Raw genomic sequence first — 21,390 nt, 5'->3', positions numbered from 1 at the left:
TGGCTGTCTGTTGCTGATTTCCAGTTATTTGCATCCACAAATATCTTCTCTGGCTTATCTTTTATGATTTCGAGTATCTGTTTGTGGTTTTTTGGTTTGGTTAGGTTTTTAGGGTTTTTTAAAAAATATTTTTGTTCAGGTTGAATCTGGCCATTTCCTTCCTTCCCTCCCTCCCTCCCTCCTTTCCTCCCTCCCTCCCTCCCTCCCTGCCTCCCTTCCTCCCTCCCTTCCTCCCTCCCTTTCTTTTTTTGACAGAGTTTCTCTGTGTATCACTGGTTGTCCTGGAACTTACTATGTAGACCAGGCTGGCCTTGAACTCACAGAGATCCACCTGCCTCTGCCTCCCAGGTGCTAGGATTAAAAGTGTGCTGTTGAATGGAGAGGAGCCCTTTGTTTGTCCCGGCCACCCGGCTAGTTTACACCTGAAATAACCACACAGAAACTGTATTAATTAAATTACTGCCTGGCTCATTAGCTGTAGCCTCTTATTGGCTAACTCTCATATCTTGATTTAACCCATTTCTATTAATCTGTGTATCACCATGAGGTCGTGGCTTACCGGGAAAGATTCAGCATGTCTGACCTGGCATCTCCATGGCTGTTCTCTCACTCTGCTTTCTTTCTCCCAGAATTCAGTTTTGTCTTCTCCGCCTACCTAAGTTCCACCCTATCAACTAGACCAAGGCAGCGAAAGTTAGTTTTTGTTTGAGGGGTCTATTAGTCTTCACTGACTTTTCTGTAGCTCTTGACGAGCCTTTCTTCCAGTGTTGGGTAAGGCTGGTGGAGCACTGAACACTTTGCCAACTTGTGTTTTTAAAACTGCTATTTCCTATCTAAGGTTTTGACACCAGGTCCCAGCCTCAGCCCTTCCTTAGCCAAATGGCTTTCAGATTCTCCACTATCCTCATCTACAGAGACCAGAATTACTGCAAGACTACTCTGGGTTTTCTGAAACTCAATGAGGACATTTCCACATTCATATCTCATGGTTAAGAACACTTGCATGCATACATTTAAATTTTTTCTCTGTTATTTAATTTTTCCCATAATTAATGTTAACCTTTCTTTTTAAATAATAATGCGATCTAATGAATTCCTTTGTGATTTAGTGGATTTTAATCTCACTTGAGTAAATTGGATGTTGAATTGAACCTGGTGTAGTCAAAAGAATAAAGTACCGTAAGGAATTCACTAGTTATAGTGACTTGATAGTAGGTAAAAGCCTATAATACCATTTGATACACAAAGTCACCTCATAAAGTATGTAGTGTGGCTTAATTCTAAAGCACATGAAGTTATGTGGCTTGTACAGTGATGTAGTTTGAATGGAATTGGCCCGCATAAGCTCACAGGGAGTAGCACTATTAGGAGATAAGGTTTTGTTGGAGTAGGTATGGCCTTGTTGGAGGAAGTGTGTCACTGTGGGGGCAGACTTTGAAGTCTCCTATGCTCAAGATACTGCCTAGTGTCTCAGTTCACTTTGTGTTGCCAGCACAAGATAAAGAACTCCCAGCTACCTCTCCAGCACCTCTGCCATGTCCCACCATGATGATAATGGACTGAACCTCTGAACTATAAGCCACCCAGTTAAATATTTTCCTTTATAAGGGTTTTCATGATCATGGTGTCTCTTTATAGCAATTGAAACCCTAGCTAAGATACACAGTCACATTAGCAACAACAAAAGTAACATATACAAACTACATTTTGTGACTACAAGGCTGGTCACCTGTGCATATAAAAATACATATCACAATAGTCACCCTTTTACTTTTTTATTTATTTTTAAGGCAGTGTTTTATGTAGGCCAAGTTTGCCTTGAACTCACTATGTAGCCAAGAATGACCCTGTTTGTAAAGTACTAGGGGTGGGACTCAGGGCTTTGTACTTGCTAGAGGGTTGAAGGGGAAAGAGAAGCTCTACCAATTGATCTAGACCTAGTCCCATTTAAGCATCTGTAAGTGTCTCATTCCAAGTACATTCACAATTAGCAACCCTTCCTAGTGTTTTTTTCCAGAAATGTTTTCATTTTCTCAAACTGAGGTTAAATGTTTAACAGTGACCCTTCACTTACTCCCCACAATCTCTGGCCCCCACCATTCTACTTCCTTTGTATGGCTACTCTAGTACCTTAATAAATATGATCGTATAGCATCTCTCCTACTTTATGGTTTTTAATATACAAATGTTAGGATATTAGTTTTTGTTCAGAATTTCATTGGTATCTTGAGCACCATTGATACTATATTCTCATTTTGAAATAATATTGAACCTAAAGAAACATGCAGGAAGTTCTGTTGATAATTCCTAATGGTAAGTTTTTAAGTGGTTTTAAGCAATAATGGGTAACGGCCTCAGGTAATTTAGAAAGACTAATTAGCATTGAATGTGTTTGATTAAACACACTAAGAGTGTAAGCCAGGAAGGGCAGTTCACACCCATAATTCAAGTACCACTAGTGTTTAAAGATAGCCTGGGTTGCATAGTGAGACTCTAAATAACAAACAATACAAAGCAGCTAAGGAAGAAGAGAGTTGGCCTCTAATATCTAAAGAATCTAGTTTGTGAAGTAATTTATCACATTGTTTAAAATATCAATTGGATTTAATGCAAATCACATATATATAAGCATATGATTTGGACAAGATGAGCTAAATATGTTAATTTAAAAATCTTTGAAATGAATGTTCTTCCTGAAAATGGAAGTTCACTGCCTACACTTATGCTGACAGTTTTTTTTGTAAGAATGTTCATTTATTTTTATAAATATGTATTCAGTCACACTGTAAAAAGTATTATTTAGGGGGAGGAGGCAGAAATCTATAATAAATAAATTAATTAATAAAAAAAGTATTATTTAGGAGCCAGTCAAGGATATGTATCAGTTGGTAGAATTTATCTAGGAAGAATGAAACCTTGGGTTTCATCCCCAACAGCATGTACACCTGCTGCTGGTACACGTGTGTGATCCCAGCACCCTGGAAGTAGAATTGGGATGGTCAGAAGTTCAAGGTCATTCTTGGCTATACAGAATTCAGGGTTAGGCTATGATACTTAGTCCTAAATTTACTCAGAGCAGTGCTTATTTCACAACTGAAAAAGTGAAAAGGCTAGAGAGATGACTTAGTGGTTAAGAGTGTATACTGTTCTTGTGGAGGATCTGAGTTCAGTTCCAGCACCCTTCAGGGAGATCTGACTCCTCTGTCCTGTATGGGAAATTCACATAATTAAAAAAAAAACTTTAAAAGCAATGACATTTAGTTCTAGAACAGGTGTTATATTAGTAATTTCCTAGGTACTAGAGGGGTTGGTTTGTTTTATGTTTTAAGTGTGTATTGGTGTTTGCCTACATGTATATCTGTGTGAAGATATATGTAGGTGTAACTAGAGGTTTCTCCCCCACCTGCCAGTTTCCGAATAACCACTCTATAAGACTTAATATTAGTTACAAACTGTCCTATTAGCTTATTAATCTGTGTATCCTATAGTAAGCCTGAGATTATTATTAACTAGCTCTTACAACGTAAATTAACCCATTTCTATTATTCTGTATTTTACCACCAAGAGGCTCGTGGCTTGTTACCTCACTTCACATTTTGCTTCCCTGGAGACTGCTGCACCTCCCGGACACTGCCTTCTTTTTTACCCTTTATCTTTGCTTGGATTTCCCACCTGGCTCTATTCTGCCTGGCTATTGGCGGAAATTGGTCTCTTTATTAACCAATGGTAATAAAACACATTCACAGCATACAGAGAAACATTCCACATCAGTAGAATTCCCTAGAACTGGAGTTACAGACAGTTATGGTCTGCCATGTGGGTACTGGGAATTGAACCTAGATTCTTTGGAAGAGCAGCCAGTGCTCTTAACCACTAAGCCATCTCTCCAGCCTCCCTCTTTATTCCTTAAATAGCAATTCCTTTCATTTATTTATCTATCTATCTATTTATTATGTCTTAAGAGATTTGAAGCACTTTATAAAAGTTTTATTCCTCAAAAGTTGTTGATAATCCTAGAATAGATTTTGAATGTAACTGGACATATTATCTTAAACTGGAACAAATCAAATGGGTTGACTTCATACCAAGTTTTTGCCATTTGTTCATGTTTGTTTGTTTGTTTGTTTTGGTTTTTCGAGACAGGGTTTCTCTGTGGTTTTGGAGCCTGTCCTGGAACTAGCTCTTGTAGACCAGGCTGGTCTCAAACTCACAGAGATCCGCCTGCCTCTGCCTCCCAAGTGCTGGGATTAAAGGCACGCGCCACCACCGCCCGGCTGTTTGTTTGTTTTTTGTTGTTGTTGTTTTGTTTTGTTTTTCCAGACAGGGTTTCTCTGTAGCTTTGGAGCCTGTCCTGGAGCTAGCTCTTATAGACCAGGCTGGTCTCGAACTCTCAGAGATTCACCTGCCTCTGCCTCCCGAGTGCTGGGATTAAAGACGGGTGCAACCACTGCTCAGCATGTTACCTTTTAAATTGCTATGACTACTAAACAAGATAAATTCTGATCTCTTACCTGAGTGTCTCGTATAGAGTATAATTTCACTGTTAGGATAAGTACATAATTCTTCCTGTATTCTCTATGTAATCATCAGATTTTCTTCTAAACATCAATTTTCAAAGGCACGTGTTTTTTCATTTTTCTCATGATCCCTCTGACCTTAACCTAGTGCCGTATGTCCCACGGTATCTGACACTAGAGCTTTTACTTCAGTCATAGAAAGTATGTTGCCATAGCTCAGTCTGTCAAGTTCACATTAGAACCATTTGCAGAATCTAGAAAAAAAATCACTTTTATAGGAAAACAAACATAATTTACCCTTCCAGACACACAAGACAAGCCATCTGTTGTTTATCTAGTCTTGATTCAGAAAATATAAAAATAGCAGAATGACATTATATCTAATTTTTTGATTTTAGTTTCGTTTTCTGAAAGGAGTGTTCCCTTTGGTAGGCATTGTCAAAAGAATGGGCCATACTCAGGACTATGAGGGAGATGGTATTTTTCTTCTTGACAGGTTTTTCTCTGTGTAGTTCTGGCTGTCCTAGAACTCAATTTGTATACCATCCGGCCTCGAATTCACTAAGATCTACCTTCCTCTGCCTCCCAAGTGCTGGGATGAAAGGTGTGTGCCACCACCGCCCAGCCCAAGGATTCTTGTAAATAAATAGTTGTAATATTTTGGTGGAGGTATCTACTAATCTTTATAGTGAATGCTTATCTTGCTTGTAACCTCTAAGTTCAATCAGTTTATTCCCAATTTTTTTTTAGTTTCTGTTAAAGAGGAAAAGAGTCAAATTCCCTAAAAAAGTGCAGCAACTCTTATAGAGTTAAGATACAGGCTGCTGCTATTATGGCCTCCATGGAGCAAAACAGTTTAAGCTATGAGTTCAGTTAAGGGACACTATAGTGTACCTGGTTTGTAAACTTTACACGTTGTGTTTTGGGTCATGAAAGCAGACAGCCAAGGCTAGATCTCATACTTGCTGTGTAGCAGAGGCTGGCCTTAAACTCCTGCTGTCCTATCTCCATCTCCCAAGTGCGTGGATTAGAGGCGTGTGCTGCCATACTTGGTAGCTCACTTTCCCGCCTTTTCACTTGGTGTCGTCATGATCTACAAAATGACACAGCAGCCTTTCTGTAAAGGGTCACATGTAAATATGGGGGCTTTGGTGGCCAAGTGCTCAGCTCTGCTGCTGTCATCTGCAGAAAGGGTCATAAAAAGGAGGCAAATGTTGCAAGAAAGTTTTACTTACAAGAGTGACAGCCTACATGCTGTAATTTGCCAGCGCCCGATCAACATCAAGCATTATTCTGTATAGCCTTGGATATTATGTAATAAACGCCTATTATGTAAATTGTCAGACTAGCAGTGTAGTCTCACTGCTTTAGTCAGAACTTTATGTCCACAACTGAAATATTTAGTATGATTTATTATTGCTATGTCACTAGACTAAATAGATAAAATGACTCGTATATCACTGTAAGACATGTCATAAAGGTTATTCTTAGCAAGTTTTTTATTTAATTTTATTTCATGTACATCGGTGTGAGGGAGTCAGATCCCCTGGAACTGAAGTTACAGACAGTTGTGAGCTGCCATGTGGGTGCTGGGAATTGAACTTCAGTCCTCTGGGATAGCAGTCAATGCTCTTAACTGTTGAGCCATCTCTCCAGCCCTCTTAGCAGTTTTTCTTTCTTTCTTTCTTTCTTTCTTTCTTTCTTTCTTTCTTTCTTTCTTTTTCTTTCTTTCTTTTTTATTTTTATTGAGCTCTACATTTTTCTCTGCTCCCCTTCCTGCCTCTCCCCTCTCCCCTTCAACCCTCCCCCAGGGTCCCCATGCTCCCAATTTACTCAGAAGATCTTGTCTTTTTCTACTTTCTACTTCCCATGTACATTAGGTCTATGTGAGTCTCTCTTAGTGTCCTCATTGTTGTCTAAGTTCTCTGGAATTGTGGTTTGTAAGCTGGTTTTCTTTGCTTTATGTTTAAAAACCACCTATGAGTGAGTACATGTGATAATTGTCTTTCTGGGTCTGGGTTACCTCACTCAAAATGACGTTTTCTAGCTCCATCCATTTTCCTGCAAAATTCAAGATGTCATTATTTTTTTCTGCTGTGTAGTACTCCATTGTGTAAATGTACCACATTTTCCTTATCCGTTCTTTAGTTGAGGGGCATTTAGGTTGTTTCCAGGTTCTGGCTATGACAAACAAAGCTGCTGTGAACATAGTTGAGTACATGTCCTTGTGGCACGATTGAGCATCCTTTGGATATACACCCAAAAGTGGTATTACTGGATCTTGAGAAAGGTGGTTTCCTAATTTTCTGAGAAATCGCCACACTGACATCCAAAGGGGTTGTACCAGCTTGCACTCCCACCAGCAATGCATGAGATTTTCCTTTACCCTTTAACCTCTCCAGCATAAGTTGTCATCAGTGTTTTTGATCTTGGCCATTCTTACAGGTGTAAGATGGAATATCATAGTTGTTTTGATTTGCATTTCTCTGATGACTAAGGATGTTGAACATTTATTAAGTGTCTTTCAGCCATTTTAGATTCTTCTGTTGAGAGTCCTCTGTTTAGATCTGTACTCCATTTTTTTATTGGATTATTTGTTCTTTTGATGACCAATTTCTTGAGTTCTTTGTATACTTTGGAGATCAGACCTCTGTCTGTTGTGGGGTTGGTGAAGATCTTTTCCCATTCTGTAGGCTGTCGTTTTTGTCTTGTTGACTATGTCCTTTGCTTTACAGAAGCTTTTCAGTTTCACCTCTTAGCAGTTTTTAAAAGTTTCACTGAACCAATTAAGGGAAGTAATTTTGGTAGTTTGTGCTAATGTAACATCGGCAATGTAGTTTAATAATTGTAGTTGCTGCCAGGGTATGGGTGTGTGTGTACATGTGAGGGGTGCATTTGTGTTTTCAAGTATGTGCCCACACATGTGGAAGCCAGAGGACAGTCTCTGATGTTTACTGACTGACAGTGGAACCAAGAATAATTTTACAAAGTAAGGAAATAAGTGTGAAACAGTTTAACCAAAATCATACAGTAAGTGACAGAGTTTGGATATAAACTGCCTGGTTCCAAAGCTTGCGGTCTTAATATTTTATGCTTTCTTCTATGTAAGAACACTGATGTATTTGAGGGGCATTTTTCTTCTTTTGGATATTGCACTCAGAAGTTGTATTTTTAGGTTAGTCACTTAGTTTAGTATTTCTTTAGCTCTATTTTTTTTTGTTTGTTTGAGACAAGATCTCATGTAGCCCAAACTGGCCTCAAGTATACTAATGGTGGAGGATGACCCTGAATTTGTGATCCTCCTACCTCTACCTTCCAAGTGCTGAGATTACAGATGTGTGCTATCACACCGGTTCTTGTGCTTCTGGGCTTCACCCAGGCTTTCCTGCTGCCTGCAAGGCAAGCACTCTTTCAAGTGAGCATCATCCCCAGCCTGTGCTCTGAAATCTTACAAGATGATATCTTAAGTTCTTCTCAGATGCAGTAAATGAATCTAGAAACTGCTTTCCCATAAACCACATCTTTCTCTTCTTTTAAAAATCTCATTAGTTCAAAATTATTATGCTTCTCCTCTCCTGGCATGTTGAGGTTGCTACGGAAGTGGGGGTGATTAAGACACAACCATTGTCTTGAAGGAGATCATAGCCCAGTGGAAGAAAGTTAACTTGAGTCAGGTGACACCATGACTAAAGCAGAATCATCTGTGAGTTCTCCTTTTCTTCCATAGAAAACGAGCTCTTTCTTAGCATGCACCAGAGGAAAAAAAGTATGTGAATAATGACAAACAGATTTGGAAATACTTACTGAAACAGCTTAAAGTTTCTATAACAAGAAAAATAATTGTTAAGTATACAAAGATTATAATTATCTTTCCCACCCTTCATAGCCAGGTTAAAATGTCTCTGAATAAGACAGTCTTACGTTGGATCCTGAGGTTTAGAAGTGTCTAGGTAGTCGTTGTAAAAGATTTCCAGATAACAACACAAAGTACTTTATTAACTCTGCCTTAAAATAAAACCCAGCATTTCAGGGGCTGGAGAAATGGCTCAGCGGTTATGAGCACTGGCTTGTCTTGCAGAGGACTCAGGTTTGGACCTAGGTTCATTTCTCAGCACTCACATTGTGGCTCACAACTGATAGGGTCTTTTGCTTGCTTTTTTTTTTTTTAATTGAATTTTCGAGACAGAGTTTCTCTGTAGTTTTGGGGCCTGTCCTGGAACTAGCTCTTGTAGATCAGGCTGGCCTCAAACTCATAGAGATCAGCCTACCTCTGCCTTACAAGTATTGGGATTAAAGGTGTGTGCCTGGTCCACCCAGCTACTCGCTTGCTTTTTAAATCGTGAGATTGCAAACCATTTGGGGATGTTTTAAAGATTGCTCCATTGTGTCCAAGACTGAGAATGCTATTGGTGATGACAGTGCCGTGTAAAGAAGAGCTCTGGCTTATTGTTCTGTAAAATCTGATTTCCCTTTTCTAATTATTTTTCAGTCTGCATTTGAAAAAGAAAAACTCTCTAAAATAATTTACTTTTTGTATGATTTGCTTTAGAAAGAAAACAGTATTTTTTTTTAATCCAGAAGAGAAATTATATTCTCCACCTGTGTGCATCATGGTACCATCTGAGCATTTGCATTCTGCTGGGCAGTTCATTCTGAATCAGGCAAGGTCTGCTCTCCTTTGTCTCTTTGCCCGCTGAGTAGTTACAAGCTTGAATAATGAGAGACAAGTTTGTTCTTTAATCATTACGTTTTATTTTTTATTTACTTAAAGGTGGACAGTGAATGGTTATGCAGCAATCATTGGTAAAGGTACCAGAACCCAAGTTGAACTTCATTACAGTGGGCCACACTGGCTCCTCCTAATTTTATAAGAAGTAATTACCTTAAGATGACAATCGCTCTGTTTAAAAGACAAAGGTTATTTATAAAATGTTTGAAAAGTAAATTTATATTGATTTTCTTCCAATGATCAAAGGAAAATCTGGGGATTGAAATTCTACTTTATTAATACATTTTTCACAGCAGCACAAATAAAGTGAGATGTAGAGAGGAAGAGAAATAAACTGAAAGGGTGAACTGCCAACAGCTCCTTACTTGCCCAACCTTGTGTTGCTTTAATTTGAAGCCAATGCTTTCCTGAAAGGAACAAATTATAGTTTATAGACCATGCCTGATGTGTGTAGTGGTTAGCATTCCCTGGCTGCTTCTTCCTGGCTGCGCTGCGGTGCTTCCTCAGACAGGAAGAGTTCACTGTGAAACCTGCCGCCACTCTGTTCCACGGCTTGCCAGTCTCTGTGCTACATTATCTTAATTACTGTAGATTATAATAGGCTCTTGTGTCGGCAGGACAAGTAATTGACTTTTCAAAGTGTAATAAAAGTAAAAGCTGATAAAGCAGCATAATGTAATTAAGACATGTATAAAAGTTGTAACTCGAAGCTTCGATTCACAAACTGGTGGCTGAGGGTGTGGCTCAATGGTAGAACATTTGTCTGAGCACACAGAAGGCCCTGGGTTCTGCCGTCAGTCCCCAAGAAAACAACAAAAAAATCTCCACTCTGTGTTACTTGTATAACAGGCTACCTGAACCTAATAGTTTATTTTCTTTCTCTTTTTAATAGTATATTTTCATATGGCCTTATATGATTACGGCTTTGATGTAAGTCAGTGATTTGTGATTAACATACTTTAAAAAATAAAAGCTAATCAAACACAGTATGTATCTCCATTAGAAAAATACAGATTTTGCTTGGTAAGGAAAAAAGAACCAAGAGCCAAAGACTCTGCCAACCTGATTCAAAGCAAAAATCTCAACAACAGTTTAGGCTACCAAGTAATGTGAATATACCTTAGGTTCCTTTTAATGCAAGGCTTTCCCTCCTTAATATGAATAATTTTTTTCCATTTACTTAAAAAGAATTTAAACCTCATGGCTTTGTTAGATTATGAATCTAATAGGAAAAATAAGATATAGGTGAATGTTTTCCACATGTGCTTCAATAAAGCCATAAGTAGTTCTACTGGCGAAAATTAGAGTGCTTGTGGAGATCAGGTGCTTAGAAGATAGTGCCATGTAGGTTGTTTACAGCTAGTCAGGCTATTCCAAAAAACAGCAACAAAAAAAACAGGGCAGTAGTCAAAGTTGATGCAGGTGTCACCTTTCTCTGGGATTTTTCTTGGTTTCCTAGGTGACAAGCCAAAGGAATACATCGATGAATTCAATTAGGGTTACGTGTTCATGAGTTTTAAATGTCTACTTGATGCAACCTGTTCTAGACCACAAGGGAAGAGTCTCAAGGAGGGATGGTCCAGATCCGGTTGGCCTGTGGCAATGTTGGTGGGGAATTATCTTAATTACAGGAAATGATGTGGCTTCGCAGACCCAGTCTGCTATGGATAACACCGTGGATTTGGGCCTTAGACTATGTAAAAGAGAAAACTTGCTGAGCACCAAGCAGGATGCATTCCTTGTTTCCCTGCCCCTAACTGTGGGTGTGATGTGGCCACTTGTCCTTTGTTCCTGCTGCTGCGGCTTCCCTAGAGTGGTAGGCTGTAGCCTGTTTGGTGAACTAAGATAAACCCTCTGCCCCAAAGGGTTTTGTTGTTGCTGCTGTTGTTCTTTTATTTTTGTTTTTGTTTGTTTTTTGGGTTTTGGTGGTTTTGGTTTGGTTGGTTGGTTGGTTGGTTGGTTTTTTGTTGTTGTTGTTGTTTTGCTTGTTTTTGGTGAGGGTATTTTATCACTGCACCAGAAACAACTTAAGGCAGGTTATATTTATAACGTCAGAAAGATTCTGGTGTTTTTGAGAATTTTATAAAAGAAAAAACAATGTAGTTAGTGCTTCTCTTTTTTCCCCTTTACTATATAAGGATCGATTTATTTTTCGTTTGTTTTCTTTAAGAAAAACTATTAATTCACTTCATTATAGAGTTATCTTAAATAAAATTGAGCATATATTTTTTCCTTTATTTAAGTATGTTTATTTGATGGGCTTTGCCCTGTGTGTCATGTTTATATACTACAGACCCTCAGTATTTTTGTGTTCTTTGATGTATAACCAGGTAATGCATTCTCCAGCTCTTTTCCTCAGTCATAGGGAGGCTCCTTTTAGAGCACTCACTTGACCTCCTCCCTTTGGTGTCTTGGACTTCTGCTCTAACACTCACAATGCATATTTCTTGAGTCACTGTCTTGCTTTACCCTTACCATCCACAGGTGCTAACTTGTCTCCCCTGGAATTGTGGGTTTTACTGGAATCTTGTAATATACTATTCAGTGCTACATCCCTGCTCTCCTTCAAATCTCCTGTGTGCTGCTTGCATGACTGACGGTTTTTGTGGTTGCTTTGGGTATTACTGATTTTGTTTTTAGCACTCCTTCCCTTTAATTTAAACATTTCTGTTCTGTGAGTAATGTTGATTTATAAAAGACAGTATTATACAGCATAAAACACTAGAGGAAAGAACTTGGAAGATAGGACCTCCTGCCTGTCTTCTGTCGCCGCCTTCTATCACTTCTGCATAGTCTTAATCTTCCCGTGTTTTAGACATGTGTCTTAGCTTAACTTAGAACTCTTAATATTTCTCCTGAAACCTGCTTTCTATATCTCACCCCAGGTCCCCCCCATTCCCTGAGTGGTATCTGCATTCCCCAGTTGCTCAGACTCTTAATTTGGAGGCATCTTCGAGCCTTGTCTTCTCTCATACATTGCATTCTACCCACTAGCTTTGTACAACCTCCACTTCCTCTCTTGACCAAGTGTTCATCTACTTGGGCAGTGGCCTTCTGAGGGCACTCTCGCTCTTCCACAGCTTGTTTCAGCATGGTAGCCAGAATAATCTTTTGAAAACACGAGTGAACTTGGTTGCCTCTTTGAACAAAGCCCTTCAATGGCTTCCTGTAGTACTGGAATAAGATGTGTATTCTTACCATTGCCTATAGGACCAGACATCGTTTGGTTCCTGCTACTTCTATGCCTGTATCTCCTGCCATTCTCCTCCTTGTATGCTTGGCTCTAGCTGGCTTTAGCTTTACTGGCCACTTTGTTTTTCCTCAAAAGTAACAAATTTTCCTTAGGATTATCATTATCATTGTTGCTGTTTGAAATACTTTCACTCCAAAATGCACCCTCAACCCCTACTTAATGTGTCATGTCTATGGAGAGACCCTGGCCATTCTGATCATTTCTAAACCCTCTCTATCATTTCATACCCCGACTCTTCTCTCCTTTGCTCCTTACCTTGCCTTAGTTGTTTTACTGCTCCCTAAATGCCTAAGAGTTCATTTCCTTGTGTATTAGCAGCACTGTACTGTACCTCTCCCTAGAATGGATATTCAACAAGGACGCAGAATTTTCTAACTCATCTGCTGTGGGACATAGTAATACTCAAAATTTGAATGCCTGGAGATGCAAATAAATTTAACCTTCAGATGAATCGTTTCTCCTCCCCATATTTTGACTCCATATCTATAAAATGAAGGGCTTGCACAGAGTCCATGAGTATTTACTCCAACTTCAGATGATCATTTCCTTACAGTCACAAGTTTAAGGCACTTAACTTTTCAAGTGATTTTTGAAGACACATTGCTCAAGCCAGTACTTGACAGCCACAGCACTTCTAGGAATTATATGACTTCTATTGCGCTCTCCCGGTGCACTTCCTTGTTTGCAACTTGACCAGTTGTATTTTCTAAGGTTATTATCCATTGTCTGCCTCATTGTATTATTATTTAAATTTCCTTATTATTTATGTATATGAGTAGTTTTGCTGTGTGTATGTCTGTGTGTATGCCTAGTGTCCACGGAGGCCAGGAAAGAGCATCTGATTCCCAGGAACTGCAGTTATAGACTGTTGTAAGCCATCATGTGGGTACTAGGAATCAAACCCAGGCCCTTTGGACCAACAGCCAGTGCTCTTAACTTCTGAGGGATCACTCTAGCCCCTCTTTGTATTATCCAATTAAATCCCCTTTCTACAGCTAAAATATCTTTTTCTGATCAGTCCTCATTTGATCATTCATTGCCTGTAAGAAAATGTGATTTGAAGGATATTTCTTAGCCACGCCATTCTTGCTGTACTCCACCTCTGTGAAATTCCCCTTCCCATCTCTTTCTCTGGATACATACAACCATGGTCAATGTACATGTTAATTGGCTTGATGGATTTCTAAGTCATGGAGAAGACAAGAAAAGTAGATAAAAATTAGTGTCTCGTTATGCTCTAGTTTTCCCAGCCAGGGTGTTGTGGCACACACCTGTAGTCTTAGTACTTAGGAAGTTAAGGAAGGCAAATGTGTGTGGTAGCTCACCCATGCACTGTGCACTCAGGTGGCAGAAGAGGTTTGCCACAAGTTCAAGGCCAGCTTGGGCTTCGGAGTGAAACCTCATCTTAAAAGAACAGAGGCTTCTGGGAAGTGGTGGTGATCTCAGCACTCAGAAGGCAGAGACAGGGTGATCTGATTTCAAGGCCAGCTTGGTCTACTGAGCAGATTCCTGTAGTAATATGGGGCGGCGGGGCTGTGTCCCCGCCACCAGGCCGCCTGGCTCGGCTCGGCTAGCTTATGCCCCGAAATAATTACACAGACACTGTATTCTTTTAAACACTGCTCTGGCCCATTTCTAATCATCTGTGTAGCGCCCCTAGGTGCGCTTACCGGGAAGATTCTAGCCTAAGTCCATCCTGGGTCGGAGCTTCATAGCGTGCGTCTTCCCTGGAGCAGGTAGCATGGCGTCTCTCCTGCTCAGGAGAGGAGAGCTGTTGAGTCTGCCCTCACTTCCTCTTCCTCCCGGCATTCTGTTCTGTTTACTCCACCCACCTAAGGGTGGGCCTATCCAATGGGCCTAGCAGTTTCTTTATTGCTTAGCCAATGAAATCAACAGATTGATATATGACACTCCCACATCACTTCCCCTTTTTCTGTTTAAACAAAAAAAGGAAGGCTTTAACCTTAACATAGCAAAATTACATATAACAAAACAGTTATCAAGTAAAGTTACATCAGAAACATTTATACATATAACAAAATTAACCGTAAATCTCTATCAATACAAATTATTCATACCTATATCAGATTCCAAAGCTACATAGAGAAACTCTCTGGAAAAACAAAGCAAAACAAAACAAAAACCCACCAGATGCTGTGGAGCCAGAGGGTGAGGGAGAATGAATGTGTTAGTTCAAGAGTTTAAATACATATGTATTTACTGAGTATCACTCATGTGTTGAGCACTACTTAAGGCCCTGGAAATTAAACACTTGGAGACTATGTGAACCTTCATCTTCATGGAGTTTACATTTCAGTGGTAAACTACACATTGTTTTTAAAAGGCACAAATAGCACAAACAGGTCTTGCTGGGAAAGAAACAGTCTATGAAGAGGTGTTGGATGGGTAAGAAATAGCTGATGAACAATGTTAAAGTGAAACAAAATGTAAGGTGAAAGAACATTAACAAAGCGAGACAGAAGGCTAGAGCATCCCCCTTACTAGCAAGATACAAAGTGACAGGTGACAGGATAAGAATTGGCAGGTTCACAGTCATGGGAGTGTCTAGTGTATCTCTGCTAAAACATAAGAGGTGTACAGAAAATTAGTCAAGAATATAAAAGATTGAGAGTCGGAGAGATGGCTCAGCTAAGAGTACTTGCTGCTCTTTTGAGGATCCAAGAAAATTATCCATAGAAATGAGGATACTAAGTTTGTAACTTGATTTCACTGTTGTCTGTTGTGTTTATAATTTCTATACTTGCCTTTAAATAGATTCACATATGTAAGGTGATTTCCTTTCCCTCCCTGTAGGTTACTCAGATGAGTCGTCCGGACCTGATTCTCTTTCTGATGAAGTATCTGATGGCTCTCATAGTCGGGATTCCCTCTATATTTTGGGTTGGAAGCAAAAAGACCTGCTTTGAATGGGCCAGTTTTTTCCATGGCCGTAGGAAAAAAGAGTAAGTTAACGAGTTCTCATAGTATTAATAGCCTTTGTGCGCACGCATTTGTGTGTGCGTACGTGCCTGCATGTTGGACTGGGAGAAGTATTGTAACAAGATTGTGACTATCAGCAGTGACTAGTAACATTCAACACAAATGGCATGACTTTAAAATGAAAAACTAGCTGGATACAGTGGCGCGTGCCTATAATCCTAGTTAGTGGTTAGGCTGAGGTGGGGGTTTAGGAGTTTGAGGCCAGACTGAGCAAGAAAGGAAGACACCATCTTAAGTAAAAACAAACATAAATAAACAGACAACTCAAAATTTGATTTTGGTTGAGTAGAGCCATACAAATGCTTCCTTGTTCTAATCTTTAATAAGGAAGGAAGGCCAAGCATTGCAGAACATTTAAAGTATGAATTTCTTGAAATTGAAAACAAATGGATGTTTTTTTCTCTTCCTATTTACCTGGCCTTCCTTACTCCCTTGTGAAGGTTGGTGTGTATTCTCATCTCTTTTCACATGAGAAAACTAAGAGCAGCTTGAATAATTGGCCACAGCCACACAGCTGTTCAATGTAAGAGGTAACTTTAGCTTCTATTTGAGGTTCTCCGTTACTTTTCCAGGTCTGTCAAACGTGTGAAGAGATAGACTGTTGCTCCATTCTAATTTAGTGCACATTAGAAGTTTATAACCTCAATTTCTTTCTTTTATTTAATTGTAGTATGAAGCTATTAAGAAAGTTAATTAAGAATAATGGTAATAGATAGCATAATATTCCTGATTTTAATGAAAATATTTCTAGTTAGCCAGGTGGTGGTGGCACACACCTTTAATCACAGCACTTGGGGGGGGGGGGGCAGAAGTAGGCCAGTGTCTGAGTTCAAGGCCAGCCTGGTCTACAGAGTGAGTTCCAGGACAGCCAGGACTGTTAAACAGAGAAATCTTGTCTTAGAAAAAAGGAAGACTAGTGGTTCTTGGTGTTTTCATTAAATAGGATGCTGTTTTTGCAGAAGACATGTTTTCTCTGTAAGAACTTACTCATATCTATTGATCATCTATTGTACTTTAAATGTCAAGAATGCGTTAAGTGGATTAGAGGAAGAAGTGTAAAGTACTCATCAATTACCTATCTTCCGCCTGTCAACCCAGTACCATAAACAACAGGAAATTTTAACAACCCTGTTAATTCAAAAACTTACACATACTTTCTCAATATACGATGAAGTCTTTACATGTTGGGGTTGCTTTTTTTTTTAATTAAGTCATTTAATTTTAACTTTAACTGATTCTCACAGACATTTTACAATGATTTAATTAGATTTTTGTTAATTCAATTATTGCTTTGTTCATCATAATACACATCTGTCTACTACACATCTATCTACTGTCCATCCCTTCATAACATTTAAAAGCCTTTACTTTTGATAATTTGTCTCTTTAAATTGTTTATGACTTCATTGAATATTTGCTTAATTTAATTCTTCCTAATACTTTGTCCTAAGGTTGACCACTCAGGTTTGTTCTAACACTAGATGACTATTCCTGCCACCGAGTCAAGATGGGGCCTTAAACTGCTCTTGCAAATTAAAGTTGTATCCAGTTACCGTGAAGTCATTATTACTACTGCAAAGCATGAAAGAAAACTTTTCTATCTTATAGTTATTTTTTAAAGTATTTTGGAACCTAAAAAAAATGATGGATGTCATTAGCTGCAAGGGACCTTTTAGAAATAACCTGTCACCCTTTATTTCATAAATAAAATGAAGGAAAAACAGGATAGTAACTTGCTGAGATCACCTGTGTGCTTACAAAATTGGAACTACAACTACAATCTTGATTTTCTTACTCTAACACAGGCTGTCTGTCACACCACTTTAGGGCAGAATGGCATTGGGTTTGTTTTGTTGTTGTGTTTAGACATAAGGTCTTATGTAGGGTAGGCTGTCTTTGAACTTGAAGATAACCTTGAGCTTCTGATCCTTCTATCTCAGCATCCCAGATGCTAGGATTACTGGCATCAAGCCCACTTTTTGACAGAGATTTTTGTTGTATTCTATTCTCTGCCAAAAATGTTACCTCAAATTGGTCCTAAAGACATAATTTGGGGAACAATTAATTTCAAGACTGGTACCAACCAGTATTGCATACCAGTATTGTTGTTGATCTGTAGGACTGTTTGTATCTTACACTTCCTGTTGTGTGTGTAGGATAGTGAATGAGAGCCGGCAGGTGCTCCAGGAACCCGACTTTGCCCAATCGCTCCTGAGGGATCCAAATACTCCTATTATAAGAAAATCAAGAGGAACTTCCACTCAAGGAACATCCACACATGCTTCTTCAACTCAGCTGGCCATGGTGGATGATCAAAGAAGCAAAGCAGGGAGTGTGCACAGCAAAGTGAGCAGCTACCATGGCAGCCTCCACAGGTCACGTGATGGCAGGTAAGTTCTGGGAGCAACTTAGTTTATTATCTGTATTCAGTTAGGATCACAATAGTTTAGAGACAGTCAATTCTGAAATAGAAGTGGAACATTATTAAGCTTTTTAAAATTTTCTGGTTATAGTTGTCCCAATCAAAGGGCTTTGGAGCAGCATGGTGTTACTGTCACACAGAGAAACCCTGTCTTGAAACCCCCCCCACTAAACAAACAAACAAATAAAAGAATGTGGATCTGGGGAGCTCGAGAGATGGTTTTACAATTAAAAGTATTTGCTGTTCTTCCTCTGAGTTCAGTTCCCAACACCCACATCAGAAGCTCCAAACCACCTACAACTCCAGCTCTAGAGGATCCGACACCTCTGGCCTTCATAAGAACCTGCACTCACAGGCACACACCCCCACATGCAGGCACGCACATACACATATGAGAAAAATAAAAGGCAGTCTTAAAAAGAGTGAAGATCAAGGATGATAAAACTTAGTTTCCTTACGTATAAAGGAGAAATAACAATAGCTACCCCTTTGTTAATGTCATAGAAATTCAGTGAGACAATGTGCCTGTTCGCTAGAAACACAGCCTGTCTCAGAGTCAGAGAGAAGTTCACTTATTAATGTAAGTAAGCACATAAGTAAAGTATAAGCATAAAACAAAATATATCCCAGGGCTGTGCAAGTGCATTCTTAAGGAGCCAGATAGTAAATGCTTTAGGCTTTTTAGTTACAGTGGCAGCCACTGCTCAGACCTGCTGTGGCAGTGTGCACTCAGACAAGCTGCATCTCAGTAGCCTCAGTTATAACCCGGAGGAAGCAGAGGCGACATTAAGTCAGTTTGTCAGCCTACTGTAGAGTGGGGTGCTGGGGTTCAAACCAGGGTGTGAGCATATTAGATAGGGATTTTCCCACTGAGCTACATGCTAGTACCCAGCACCCAGCCCTTGTTTATTAGTGGAAGCAGAGACTAGAGTGACTCTGATACCATGGAGAGCAGTTCAGAGACGCTTCAGAGAGAACTTAAAGGAAGCCTGGCTGTGGGATCTCATTAAATTTGGGGTTGGGAGAGTAGAGCTAGAAACTGCTTACGAGTTGCCACATGAAGTCATTTGAGAGATAACAAGCGTTTATCAGAGGACAGAGAAGCAGTGGGGAGAGAGGAACAGCTGACTTGAAAGACAGATTTTTCTTTAAGAAAATAAACGTAAGTGTTGGAAAAATGGGGAGGAGATGGGATGAGCATTGCTGGGGAGGTTATAAATTATTCCAGCCACTCGGAAATCAGTATGGAGGCCTCTCAGAACACAAAAAATAGAACTGCCTTGTGACTCACCTACATATTCCTGAGAAGATACCCAAAGGGATCTAAGTCAGCATAATGTAGAGATACTCCCTGCCTTAGTTACGTATTTTATTGTTGTGAAGAGACACCATGACCATGGCAACTCTTATAAAGGAAAACATTTAATTGGGGCTGGGTTACAGTTTCAGAAGTTCATTCCCTTATCATCATGGTGGGAGTATGGCAGTGTGTGGACAGACATGATACTGGAGAAGGAGTCCTACATCCCGCAGGCAACAGGAAATAGACTGTGACACCAAGCAAAGCTTAAGCAGAAGAGACCTCAGAGTGTGTCCCCACCATGACACACTTCCTCCAACAAGGCCATACCTACTCCAACAAAGCAGACTTCCTAGTAGAACCACTCCCTGTGAGCTTATGGAAGACAGTTACATTCAAACTACCACACCCTCTACCATTGCTTATTGCACCACTGTTCAGAATAGCCAAGTTGTAGAATCAGCTTAGATTTTCATCAACAGATAAACATATAAACAAAATATAGTGCAAGTGCACAGTGAGATTTTATTTAGCTATAAAGAAGAAAAGGTCATTCTTTTGCAGGAAAATGAGTGGACCTGCAGATCATCATAGTAAATGGAATAAGGTAGATACCAAAAGATCACTCTTTTCCCCTCTTATGTAGAGCCTGTAGAGTGTGCGTGCGTGTGTGCATGCGTGCATATTGTCAAAATGTGTATGAGCTGCTTTAGGATCTCAGAGAAGAGCACCATCTACCTCATCATGGACAGTCAGAAGCAGCTTCCCAACAGATGGCACTTCTGCTTTAGAGTTCAGAGGGAATGAATGACAAGGGAACAGCATGCACAAAGACAAGAACAGGCAGATACGTCTCAGTGCCTAGTGTGTATTGGGACTTCTAAGAGATGCAACCATGCTAAGGGTTTAGGTTTCTCTGACAGTGAAGAGGCCGTTGCAAGACTTTGAGAGCTAGGGTAATAAATTCTGGTTTAAACTTTAGAACAGCATGAGAAAGGAGAGTATAATGAAGCTCTTGATTTGGGGTCTTCATGTAAGATGCTGACAAGGAGTTAGGGAATCCATCTTTTGGAATGCACTTTATCCATGAACTCCTGGTGATGTCATTGACATCCTAGCCTCATCCTTTTCAGTGTCAAACAGACATTATTATAGTACTGTGTCTATATATGACATTCTGTGCATAAAAATAAAGAAAGGTTTTAATTTCTACATCCTAAGAGCATGGAACCTTATAGAAAAGGTGCAATATATATGCATGAAGTAGAGTGATGTGGGTGGGGTCTATTGAAGGCATATAGGACTCTCCCACACCCAGAGTTGGAGGGCAGATCTCAGAGGTTCACGATTACATTGAAACTAAAGTCTAAACAAAGATTTCCATAATCCAAAAGCCATCTCATGAAGACTTCCTTCTGCTTCAGCCAGGCTTCACTGCATGATAGTGCTGTCTGCGGCCGTCTCAGTATCTCAAGGTACCCTGGCCTGGGTCACAGATTCCAAGTACTCACCTGGATTCTCTACTTGGATAATTATTGATCTCTGTACTATGTACACCTACATTTAAACATCACTTCAAAGAATAAGTAATTGTTAGTTAGATGAGAGGATAGCTGGCAAAGAAGTCAGGAGGTAGAAGTTTGGGGATGAGTGACTAGATTGGTACGTAGGTGACCTGGCAGAGGAGAGCGATGGGGTAAATAATAACGCACTACCGAAACTGTCATTGACTTAATGTAGATGAGTGGTAGTCAATAGTAAAGAGAATCGGTGTGTAAACCATCGCGTTCCCACTGACTCTGCAGTGCCCACATTATATTTTTACAGCAATGGCAAAAGTGACCATCCTGATAATTTGTCTAAAAATCTATAAAACTATGTTTTATATACAATGCTGTATAAAATTTGTATTTTCATATTGTATAGTATATAATCACATTGGTTTAAGTGGCTTTTGAAAGATACAGAAATTTGACAATTCCTACATATATAATTTATATTAAACATTGTAATTAAACTTGTTTTCTGTATAGCTAATTCTTATTTATTCATGAGCAGAGTATGTTTTAGAATTCTGTGGATAGTCATGTTTATCAGATATAATTATACAATGTAGTTTTTCCTCTGAAAATGTATTATTTGGAGGGGGCGGAGATAGTTCAGTCCTAA

At 39.5% G+C, this 21,390-nt stretch overlaps 1 protein-coding gene across 3 annotated transcripts in view; it reads left to right on the top strand.

Moving 5' to 3' along the window:
* The window catches only part of Fzd3 (frizzled class receptor 3), a 70,421-nt gene that overhangs the window by 34,269 nt on the left and 14,762 nt on the right, over window positions 1-21,390 (top strand). For all 3 annotated transcript variants that reach the window (XM_075950247.1, XM_075950249.1, XM_075950248.1), the window contains exons 5-6: window positions 15,314-15,462; window positions 17,656-17,889. In XM_075950247.1, coding sequence (XP_075806362.1) covers window positions 15,314-15,462; window positions 17,656-17,889 — 383 coding nt within the window. The remainder of the gene's footprint in view (window positions 1-15,313; window positions 15,463-17,655; window positions 17,890-21,390) is intronic.

This window comes from Microtus pennsylvanicus, chromosome 15, assembly GCF_037038515.1.
Source record: "Microtus pennsylvanicus isolate mMicPen1 chromosome 15, mMicPen1.hap1, whole genome shotgun sequence".
Classification (NCBI taxonomy): domain Eukaryota; kingdom Metazoa; phylum Chordata; class Mammalia; order Rodentia; family Cricetidae; genus Microtus; species Microtus pennsylvanicus.
Note: the sequence above shows the minus strand (reverse complement) of the source record. Positions and strands in the feature narration are given on the sequence as shown.